The sequence below is a fragment of the Octopus sinensis genome, linkage group LG3 (genome assembly GCF_006345805.1).
Source record: "Octopus sinensis linkage group LG3, ASM634580v1, whole genome shotgun sequence".
NCBI classification, from domain to species: Eukaryota; Metazoa; Mollusca; class Cephalopoda; order Octopoda; family Octopodidae; genus Octopus; species Octopus sinensis.
Window position 1 is genome coordinate 90,027,611 of NC_042999.1, and position 12,301 is coordinate 90,039,911.

Sequence of the window (12,301 nt, forward strand, 5' to 3'; positions counted from 1 at the left end):
GCTTTACTGTGTGTACAATAGAACCATTTATATTAACATATAGAAGAAGATTAGTTTTATAGCCTAGTCAGTCACAACATTAGAATCATTTGCTATTGTTTTTCAGCCATGACCATCTCGAATATTGTATATATAGTTCTACATGATCCAGTGTGCCGTCCCTTTTCAGACTGTAGGATGGAATTTTAGAAAACGATTTCCCAGCCATTTCTACTGGTCGAAAACGAGAAAGTTTGAAGACTCAGTTTATATTTGCAGTTAAAGAAGCAACAGTGAAAGCGCGTGGATTCGCTTTTAGAGTATTCGGCTCACGAACGTAAGTCGTGAGTTCGATTCCCGGCGACACGTCGCGTCTTTGAGCAAGACTCTTTATTTCGTAATGTTCTCGTCCACTCAGTTTACAAAATTTAGTTGTGTCTGTAATTAAAAAGCCAGTTTAGTCACATACTTCGCCAAGCAGAATCTTGATAACTACGTTAATCGTACGCGTATCTGTGGTATGTTCAACCACTTGCACGTTAATTTCACGAGCAGATTGTTCTGTTGATCAGATTAACTGGAATACTGGTCGTCGTAACCGACGGAGTGCCAGTTGAGGCAACATCAACACAACTTGTGATTGGCTACTTCCGCTTTCAACACTGCAGCCTCTGTGCTCTATAACATCGTTTTAGGATGTCTTCATACGATAGCTACCGACACGATTTGATGAATAAAGTTATTACCTATATTAAAGATAATCGTCCCAGTCGTGCGAAAGAATACATAAGGAAACATAAGCTCGGAAAATATCTGAAGAACGTGACAATCGCCAGTGGTGGAAACCTCCTTCATATGTGTTGTTCTTCCACCAATTCAAGACGTTTTCTCAGGTATGTATATTTATATATACACACACACATACATATATATATAGCGTGTGTGTGTGTGAATTTTTAAAACGTTTTACAATCTCTTATCTAAAATGAAATTTTTTGCAAGTCATACAACGAGCGTTTATTCAACTCAAAAGTTATATATTATACTATTTGTGTACAATACTACAATGATTTTAAAACTACATTTGGATAATCCTTCAAAAAAAAAGTTTAAGGTATATTTCTTATGACTTAACCACATTTGTAATTACCGATTCTTCACCATAGTTCGAGGGATTAGGCCGTTTGCTCCAAATTTTCCCATCAAGAACACACTATTAAAAAACCCTCAAAGTCGCTTTAGGCAAAGTCTTAGCATCTACAATCACAAAACTGTATAAAGTGTCTACTACTAATGATCTTGAATGTACTTCAGTTCTCAGTTACGTCGCTAACACTTGCTTCTGTATATTAATAACAATTTTAAACTTTTAACCGTGACCTTCCTACGTAGATGAAACTATTCATTCCTTCTTAATCATCTGCACCAAGTAACCTAAATATATCATTCAAGATGTGTGTTGCTCCAGTGAACAAACCTCGGTACTAGTGGGATACAATGAGCCCGACAATATCCCCTGTGAATTCTTGATTGCTTTTAATCTAGTTTTTTTACAAAATTTATTATATTAGTTCATTTTATTGTGATATATGATAGAATTAATGGCGCTTCTTTAGAAACGCACCTCTCCAAGAAAATGGCACTTAATTGTAAAAAAGAGTTATGAAAATGGGAAATATATCCAAAATAAATGAGGTGTGCAAAAAATGAAGATTCATCTATTTTTAAATATTTTATACTAAAATATTAAAAAAAAGGTAAACGGACACTCGTAAACAAACATGTCGGACGATACAAGGGGAGGTAATTTACTTTTACTACGTGGGGCCAAAAAGCCACTGAGTTATATGTTCTGTAATTTATTTCCTCTGTAAACTGAAAATAAAAATAGCAAAACTTGCATATGTCTTAAATATATTTATTGTATCATAATTATTTCTATCGTATATCACATCATAAAATGGGCGAAAGTAAACCCTAAAGCTAACATACTTCAGCCTCTATATGTTGCTCAGTTTGTCTATTAAAATCACATGAAGTTCTGTATTGTGGAAATAGTCTATAGAAGGGTCACTTAAATGCAATCCTATTTATCCGTTTGCTTTAACTGTGGTGCATATGCAGAAATAAATGTCAGTCATATTGTCCATGATTGGTTTGAATTTTATTATTCCATTACATATTCTGACTATCTCAGTTATCTTATAAGGCCTATTCAGATTTAAGGCGAAAAATATGTTTGCCCTTAGCAATGTGATCATTCTGCAGGCGAGCTGGCTGAATCGTTAGCACGCCGGGTGAAATGCGTAGCCGTATTTCGTCTGGCGTTACGTTCTGAGTCCAAATTCCGCCGAGGTCGACTTTGCCTTTCATCCTTTCGGGGTCGATAAATTAAGTACCAGTTACGCACTGGAGTCGATATAATCGACTTAATCCGTTTGCCCTCTCTGTGTGTAGTAAAGAAATAGGTATTTCGTCTGTCTTTACGTTCTGAGTTCAAATTCCGCCGAGGTCGACTTTGCCTTTCATACTTTCTGGGTCGATAAATTAAGTACCAGTTGCGTACTGGGATCGATCTAATCGACTGGCCACTCCCTCAAAATTTCAGGCTTTGTGCATAGAGTAGAAAAGGATATAAGGTATAATGTTAATCTGTAATGCGCATTTCTCTAAAATAGGATTACCTTGGAATTTGGTCTATTAATGATTGAGTAATGTTAATGATTTTATATTTTAAAACAGATATCTTTTACGTAAAGAAGTTGATCCCTTACAAACGGACTGTAATGGAAATTTACCTCATCACTATGCAGTGCACCAGCTCCTCTATATTGATGATCCACATGAAGCACAGTTTGGTAAGTAACAATTTCTGCAAAAATAATTATCAGCTTCACTTTCAAGGGAATACAATCTGGTAACTTGTATCTTGCTTTCTCTAATTGTTTTAGGCACCTATGTAGTTGCAAGTAGAAATAGAAACCCTCTTGGCCTTCCCACCTTTAACCCAGCAGAATATAACAGCTGGAGAGAGAGCTGCACCAGCAGTTCGCTAGTACTCATTTTCAGCTGAGGCAAACAGCATGAAATGATGTGCCTTGCTCGGGAATTAAACCCACAACCTTATGACTGTGAGCTCAGCACCCTAACCACTAGGCCACATGTCTTCATAAAGAATAATTAACTATAATAACAATAGTAAAAGTCAACTAATTTAAGAATTAATTCATAACTTGTTATTAGAGTTAAGTGCTTAAAGAATTAGACTACCCACTCATGGGTTCTGTGTTCAAATCTGCTATTGCAGTTCATTTTATGAGCCGTAAACTTTAGTGCTCCATTGCTTCGCATTGCTGTCAAGAAATGGATACCAGATCAATCTATGCAGTCTCATACCAGAGCTATCTTGGTCTACTACTTTGGTATCTGACCTAATTTCAAATACAAATTGTATGCTACCTAATGTGCAACAGTCTATTCCATCATCAGGAGGACATCTTCCTCAGCTACTAGGTAATCCCATCATTTTGTCATATTCTGCTTTTTTATATATGTTTTGACATTTAACTCACAATGATCTCAAGTGTTTGGCTGTAAATCCCTCTTCGTTGAGGCTTAATCCTACTGTCAGTCTTCACTATGTCCTATATTTTCCTAGGTCTCCTTTCACATTTAGTGATCAGCACTTCTTTATGTAACCATTTTCATCTATATATATCACATGATCATACCAGTAGTCTTCTCTCTTGCATACTACATCTGATGGCTCTTATGCCCATTCTTTTTCTGTATACATTTGTATTTTGTCATACATGAACACTGACATTGCACAGTCAGCAGATCATTCTTTCTTTATTTGTTTCTAAGTTTTTATTTGTCCTCTACTGTCATGGCCCACATTTCATTACCAGGCAGCATTGCTGTTTTTATGCATACAATCTGCCTTTCACTCTGAGAGGTAGGTCTTTTGTTACCAACAGAAGTAATAACTCTCAAAACTTTCTCCAGCTAGCTCTTCTAGCAACTACGCTTTCAGAACATCATCCTCCACTGTTAATCATCATCATTTAATGTCCATTTGCAATCCAGAGAGCTTCAGTCTGATTTGGCATGGTTTCTATGGCTGGGTGCCCTTCCTAATGCCAACCGCTTTACAGAGTGTGCTGGGTGCTTTTACATGGCACCAGCACAGTAATTAACAAAAATTATCCACCACCTCTAAGAGTCCTCCTGGGTATTTGAGAAAATCTATTTCTCTGTTAATCTCCTGTGATTATACTGCACCTGTTACGTGTCCACAGTTTGCATTGAGTACACCATTTAGAATTTCTACCTACACTTTTTCTACTTATTAAATGGAACCCTATTGAAGGTTTTCTCCAAATCAACAAATGCAAAGTACAGCAGTTTACTTTAACTATAATGTAACTCCTATGGACAACTTTATCAATGTATACAGCGAGGTGTTAAATAGGATTCATGACTATATAATAGCCCATAGTATGACTTCTGATTGTACACTTGAAAAGTTGTACCAGTAATACATTTAAAACTATTTAAAATAACTTTACAATGTTTTATCCTCAATATCTTTAGTTTTATGTTACTAAATACCTTTTCTTTATTCTACTTCAGTCTACCAAGATTTTGTTCAACCATTTCTGAATGCTTTCCCCGGTGGTTTGATACTTAAAAACAGGTTTGGAGAGTCAACAGAAGATTTGTTGTTACAATTTTTTCATTATCAAAATATTTATCAGGTAATTTTACTTTATTACACAAGTATTTCATTAATACTGAACAAAAGTCAGTCGGTTATATTGTGGGATATGTATGTGTTTCCAAAAAGAATTAAATAGCTACAACTGAAATTTGAAAATATACCATAACTTTGCTCATTAAGTTATTACAGCTATACAATCTATGGATCATCATCATTTTAACATCCACTTTTCTATGCTTGCATTGGTAGGACAGAATTTTATTTAGGCAAATTTTCTATGACCTGATGCCCCTCCTATCACCAACCCTTACCTTTTTCCAAGTAAAGTAATATTTTTGCCATTGCCAGACATGATCTTGCAGAATATTGCTGATTAATGATACTGCTTGTATGAAAGTGACAGTTAATTTACAGCTATCATTTGGTGTCAAGACAAGGAGACACACACACACATATGATGGGCTGCTTTTAGTTTGTGTCTACCGAGTCCATTCACAAGGCTTTGGTTGACCTGGGGCTACTGTAGAAGACATATACTCAAGGTGCCATACAGTGGGATTGAACCAGGAACCATATGATTAGAAAGCAAATTTCTAACTGCCCAACCATACCTGCAATTAGACTTTTTCACTTCTGAAATATTTGATGAAATGCTTTTGAGTATACTATATAATAAACTATAAGTATATGGGTTACAAAAAAAACTGGAGAATATTTCCCCAAGAAATGAATCAAAAACATTAATTTTACTAAATGTTTGCAAAATTGTTTTTATTGAAATATTAAAAAGGAGTCTCAATGTTAAAAAGTTGAGAGCTACTGGTCTGCACTAATTTTCATCCAGATTATTGAAATGACCAGAGACCAAGACCTTTGGAAGTATGCTGTGCGTGGGAAGACCTGGCAGGACAAGTGAGACCATAACCCGTGGCCTCTACCTGGGACGTAGCCAGCCCACTTATGCATACCGTTCCTTCTTGTGACACAAACCCTACTTGTGAAGACCTGTTGAGGCAAGTGAAAATCAAAATCGAAACCTTTCAACATCAATGGAAATTGTAGCTGAGATACCAGTGCCGGTGGCACGTAAGAGAACCGTCTGAACGTGGCTGTTGCCAGCACCGTCCCGACTGGCCTCCGTGCCGGTGGCACGTAAAAAGCACCATCCAATTGTGGCCGTTGCCAGCCTCGTCTGGCCCCTGTACCAGTGGTACATAAAAAGCACCATTAGATCGTGGCCGTTTGCCAGCCTCGTCTGGCACCTGTGCAGGTGGCACATAAAAAGCACCCACTACACTCTCGGAGTGGTTGGCGTTAGGAAGGGCATCCAGCTGTAGAAACACTGCCAGATCAGACTGGGCCTGGCGCAGCCTCCTGGCTTCCTAGACCCCAGCTGAACTGTCCAACCCATGCTAGCATGGAAAACATGTTAAACGATGATGATGATGGTAGGGTTGTGGTGTTACTGAATACACTGGAAGGATGAACTGGCTGCTTTATGATGATCAAATATTTAAGTCCAAATTTCATTTGGTTCAATTTTTTTTGTTACCCTTCTAAATATGTACTACTAATATAAATAACCTTAAGTCATTTGACTACATCTTTATTACAAGTATGATCTGCTTTAGAAACTAATCTAAAAAAAGTTATTGTCTCTGATTGCTTTTTAGGTTTCATTCTGTTGCCTGTAGTTGCCAGGCACAGCATCTACACTAATATTTTTCATAAATTTTTATATCTGTATCATAAATATTTATAGCTGTATCATTATGTTGTTAACTGCCAAACTAACCAATTGATCCTTCTTTAGTCAGCAGATATCATAGATGAAAGTGAATATATAAATGAAGCACAAGCATGGAAGAATAAGCTAGAAGATATCTTTGAAGATGAATATGAAAGAAGTTGGGGAAGATACGAGAATGGTTTGTTTATTGTTAATACCTTTTTTTTTGTGTGTGTTCTTATTAGTGTTGAAGAAGGAGTTTTGTATTTGTTCCTTTATGAGTTGGCTGAATCTGTAAATCTCTTCCCCTTCACTTGTTTCAGTCATTAGACTGCAGCCATACTAGGGCACCATCCTATAAAACTTTCAGTCAAATGAATTGACCCCAGTACTTATTTTTTTGTTAAGTCTGGCACTTATTCTATCGATCTCTTTTGCCGAACTTCATAGATACAGGGATATAAACGCAGCAACACCACTTATCAAGTGGTAGTGGGAGACAGACACACACACACACATATATATGCACAATGGGCTTCTTTCAGTTTCCATCTTACAAATCTACTCACAAGGCTTTGGCCAGCCTGAAGTTATTAGTTGAAGGCACTTGCCCAAGGTTCCACATAATGGAACTGAACCCAGAACCATGTGGTTGGGACACAAATGCCTTACCTCAGTCACGTCTGCACCTGTTGATATTTTACATGTATCGTAGTTATTGAATTTAATGTGAAACCATTCTTGATAATAAATACATCATACTGATAACATTCTCTGTTTGATCACTCTGACTAAACTTGATCCTTCAGTCAGTAATCAAATTGTAGCCATCTTTATAATTGTTGTTTTGAAGATTTAGGATTCTGGGTTTTTTCCTCTACCTTTAAGATTTTACAGAGATTCTTGAGAGATACTTGGATATTGCATTGATAAGTAGAGCTACCATGTAGAGACTCTCACAAGTTTTATATTTTTATATTTATTTGATGATGCTCTAGATTAACTAAGTCAATTGTGGTATGATTTGAAATCAGAACACTTAGCATCTCATCAATATTACTGTTTTATAATTTTGGCTTTAAATCTAGATTGCTAACTTCACTGTCTTATTGGGCTAATAATTGTCTTGTTTTGTACTAAATTTGTTATTCTGAGGTATCAGGATTTCCAATATGTGTCCTCGAATTTTAAGTGGCAGAGTCTGGATACTATATTAGGAAGCTAAATAACTGACACAGAACTTCCTTCGATGAGATATATGTCTACATTCAGCTAGTTTGGACCAATTTGTTTATGTGATCTTTATTCAAAGTTTCATTTTATTTTGTAAAAGGTTCAAGTTTACTTTTAATAACTGATTAAAATGAAGTGTGAAATCCCATTTTGTGGTGCTTTTTTAATTCACTGTAAATAGATTAACTATTTACAGAGTTGGTTTAAAACAAATGAACCAAGTGAGATATAGCAAGCTTTTATTTTTTGTTAAATATATTTAATTTTAAAGAAAGATTATTTAAAATATTAATAAGAGAATAACAATCAAGTAATGTTGGAATTAAGGATTATTATTGGTAAATTTAAAATAAGTAAGAAATCAGGCTTAGAATTTGACCTCATCAATTGTTTACCAGAAAAATGTTTTTAGTGGACTTAACAGACTTGATGATTTCAGATATAGAACATTCATAACTTGAAATCTATGAATTACTCAAATGGTTTACTAGACACGGCTAAGAATTCTATTCCTTAAGTGACCCGAGAGTAACAGTAGTGAAAACATAGTAGCTACAGTAAGCAATGGGTGGAAGAAATTTTAAGATGTTTTCACTATTGATTATAAAGAGCATGTCTCTTTGTACAAAAGACAAACTAAATGAAAAGTAGCTCTGAATCTGAGTGGTTGGACATTAAAGCTGAAAGCCCTAGAATGGAATAATGAATGCATGTGCTGTTAGTGTAGAGTATTTGTAGCAGAGAATAACTATAACCAGAGGTAGTAAAACCTGCTGAACCCTCACATACAAAAATCTAAGATGAGTGATGATAAGTCAGATGTGTCTACCATGCAGTAAATGTTGATGTAGAAAGTTGAGCATTGAAACCATGACAACAATAACTTTACTGATTAGCAGAAACTATACTTCCACTATTTTACAGTTAAATTACCAGGTTAGACCAATTTATTACAGTTAAATTACCAAGTCAAGCTGAACAGAGATTTATATTTAACATTGCAGTAATAAAAAGCAGATGCTGGATTGATACATTTGGATTGTCATTATTTATTAAATAGCTATCTACATTAAAATGTAGTTGGTATCGACTTTATAACACATAAGGCTTCATGTCAACATGTAATGACTTTCAAAGCATTCACTTTTGTTCTTTTGATTTATATTACAGAGATGTACTTGCATAGCAAGTGACCTGATCTGCAATCATGTGCTGGAACGAAAACAATTTCAGTATAGAAGGTGTTTATAAGCCATTTAAAAACCGTTAGATTCACTTTAACATTTAAATTTAATTTGCCAAAATATTTTAGTCATTTTGAGACTGCGACCTGATCACTGACAAAATTCCGGAATTTTGTCAGTGATCAGGTCGTGGTCTTAAAGCAGCGAAAATATTTTGGCAAATTAAATTTAAATGTTGAAGTGAATCTAACGGTTTTTAAATGGCTTATAAACACCTTCCATGCTGCAATTGTTTTTGATTCATACATTGCTGAAAATTTTATTTTATTAATTGTATAACAAAATTGAGATTCACTTAGTAATAAAAATTATATTTTTCTTATTCAGATTATTTTGAATGTGATAAAGAGTGGGAATCTTACGATGCATGGGCCAACAGAATATCATCTGAGAGAAAGAGAAAAAAGGAACCATGGAAATATGAGTTCAGTTTTAAGAAAGCTCATAAAAAGTTACACAGAGGGAATTCAAACACACACACTCAAAATCATGTTTCACGACCTAAAAGAAAACATTCTGAGAGAAAACTCACTGAAGTGGAATTTTTGAGGAATGAAAAGAAATACAAGAAGTTGTTAAATGGAGACCAGAAGGAAATTCTTTCTTATGATCGCTTTCCTTGGCCAACAGACAGCCAGGGAATATGTCTTTCTTATGAAGGTGTAGAATCTCTTCATATTGACAATACATTAGAGAACAAAATGCTGGTCCGAAAACTGCAGCGCCGATGGCATCCTGACAAGTTTATACAGAACTTTGGAAACCGTTTGCTTGAATCAGATAGGGACCACATTATTAAACAAATTAATGAAATAGCCAAAGCACTGAACAAAATTAATGAAAAATTAGTTTGAAAAGCATGTATTGTGTTGAAATTATTCTGTTGCTATAACTTCAAACTAACTGTAAAATAAAAAATAAAATACTTGAAATGCCTTACTTGTAGGGCGTGCATTAAATAAAATATTTTATGTATTTGGATCGTTTAAAATTTTCTTTATTTTTTACACTTCAGTGATTTTATTTGAATAGGATGGCTTTCACAAATTTGTACCTATTCGAGAAGTGGCAGTGTTGCACATTAAACAATCTGCAGCAGACTGACACAAAAGATGCAATCTGCCTTCAAGTGGTACAGCACAAACACTATTGTTCTGGTTAGGAGACAAAGTTTACCTTCTTGGGAACTGTTTACCGAGTGATGAGAAATGTGGATTGGAAGGAAAAAAAATTTGTTTCATGTGTGTTGTGTAGTGACAAGGAAAATGGGCTACAATTTCAGTGGCTTGATCTACAGGAGTGCTACTCAAAGAACTGTATCGGTTAAGAAATTATAAGAATATTCTAGAGATACTCTTGGCCAGGGTTGCAACTGAAATGATGAGAGAGTTTTTTCAATGATCATCTTACAGACATTGTGGTGGTTTATAAATACCTTTGTCCTTCACTTCCCTGTATGAACCACGTAGCAGTTTTGGTTTTGTCAGGGATATCTGCTTAGCTGGTTAAGTTGAAGCACATTTGTTACAGCAATAAGCATTGCTCCAACCATTGTTGTGGAACAGTTCACTTAGTTAAACTATTAGTTTGGTAATCTGATGATTAGGTTTCAAGATGAGAAAGTGAGCACAAATGTATGGAAAATCAGTGTGTCAAGGAAATAAACAAAAGAGAAAAACTAGCTGATTTGTGATATGTTCCTTAAATATTAAACCTGAATAATTTCTGGAATTGATTGGCCAAGCTTTCTTTTTCATTATTAACAACTTTACACTTAGAGGTATTGCAGAGAAGTTTCCTGTTATGTCCATCAGATAACTAGAAGATGAGCTCCCTGTAAGTCAACAAATATTGAGCTTGCAAGTTTTTATATGGGTGCTTGACCTGCTGCAAATAGCAGCTAAAGCTTCACAAGTCATACTCAAATGGCTTTTTTCTTTAAAAAAAATGGGACACTTTGGACAGTGTAAATCCTGACATAGAAAATGATGGAATGGTCATGATTAAAATGCTTTTAATCATAGGTCTGTTTCATCAAAGTTAAGCAACATTCAATAGTGGGAGGTAAAGGTTTTCACTATGATACTGGTGAAACAATACAAACCATTAACCCACTGACTGACACTTTGACACCTCAATTCAAACAACTATAAAACTAATACCAGACACAAAAATCAATTAGCATAGATATATTTTGTTATACAGTACAACTTTGTATTTTAATGGAAAAAAATTTTCAGGTATAAAATAATAATAATAAACATTGTGTACAGTGCTCAGGTGCACTACAACTCATCTAAAGTGCATATATAATCAGGTGTAGTTTCGACGGATTTCGGAAAGCATGAGGGCCTTAAAGGATGCAGTGTCATGGCAGTCAACAACTGACGCAGGCAGTTTATTCCATGCTTCAGCAACTCTGAGCGTGAAGAAATGTTTCCGAAAGTCATGGGAGCGGTGTTGTTTTCTGACTTTGTAGGCATGTCCACGTGTGTTAGACACATGGAGATCAAAAAGGTGTTCAGTGTTGTTATTGGTGAGGTGGTTGACAACTTTGTGGGTGTTTACCAAGTCCATCGCAAGACGCCGGAGCTTCAGTGAATCCATGCCCAGGGAAACAAGGCGCTCAGAATATGGTAGGTATCTTTAACTTTACTTTATGAAAATAGTTAAAATTTATTTATTTTTCAAAATGTTCATTAACATTTAATATAAAATTTAGTGGAGGTTTATACTGAACTATTTTAGAATTTTAGTGCCACTTATTCCAGATGCTGAACCCATTGCCTTTTGATTATCATCCAAACATTCCTAACCACTAAGCCACATGCCTTCACCAGCTGGACTATCTACAGGAATTGATGATTTGCTCAACAAAAATCCATGAATTTTGGTTTCTTCTTTCATCTCAAACACCTGAAGTTCTTTACATCAAATAAAAAAAAAAAGGAAACCTAATAGGAATAAGAATACAACTGCTGGACAATTCTTAATCTTATATGCAGAGATTTGTGGAATTTAGTCCAGCTTAACTCTACATCCACCACCAGCTAATTACACATAATTCATACATATTCTTTTCTCTTTGAGATCACTTTTCCAATCCATCTCCTCTAACCATATTACATTGTTCTTGAATAACTCTTGTTCTGTTCCCTTCACTTCCCACTTCGTATTGCATATTCTTATAAAATACACCTTTTCTGTCTCATCACTACATACACAGTTACCTACATGCTAAAAAAGCAACCAAGTTTTCAAATGACACCTAACACCTTTTTTTAAATGATGCATTGGGCTTTGGAGTTTTAAATACACTGTATCTGAATAAAGGATAGTCAAAACTGAACTGCTTATGCTTTTACATATAGATTGTTATTCCAGTGTATTCAG

General features: G+C 35.2%; 1 protein-coding gene across 1 annotated transcript; it reads left to right on the forward strand.

Moving 5' to 3' along the window:
- On the forward strand, window positions 1-9,819 carry LOC115209358 (NF-kappa-B inhibitor-like protein 1). The gene is made up of 5 exons (XM_029777728.2): window positions 1-872; window positions 2,722-2,837; window positions 4,615-4,739; window positions 6,516-6,630; window positions 9,236-9,819. Exons 1-5 carry the CDS (start codon window positions 676-678, stop codon window positions 9,760-9,762), a joined length of 1,080 nt encoding a protein of 359 aa, XP_029633588.1. The 5' UTR covers window positions 1-675; the 3' UTR covers window positions 9,763-9,819.
- Window positions 9,820-12,301: the final 2,482 nt, after the last annotated feature.

Coding starts and splice junctions, on each gene's coding strand:
- LOC115209358 (XM_029777728.2), top strand. CDS start 676: ATGTCTTCATACGATAGCTACCGACACGATTTGATGAATAAAGTTATT. Junction 873..2,721: donor AATTCAAGACGTTTTCTCAG/GTATGTATATTT, acceptor ATTTTAAAACAG/ATATCTTTTACGTAAAGAAG. Junction 4,740..6,515: donor ATTATCAAAATATTTATCAG/GTAATTTTACTT, acceptor ATCCTTCTTTAG/TCAGCAGATATCATAGATGA.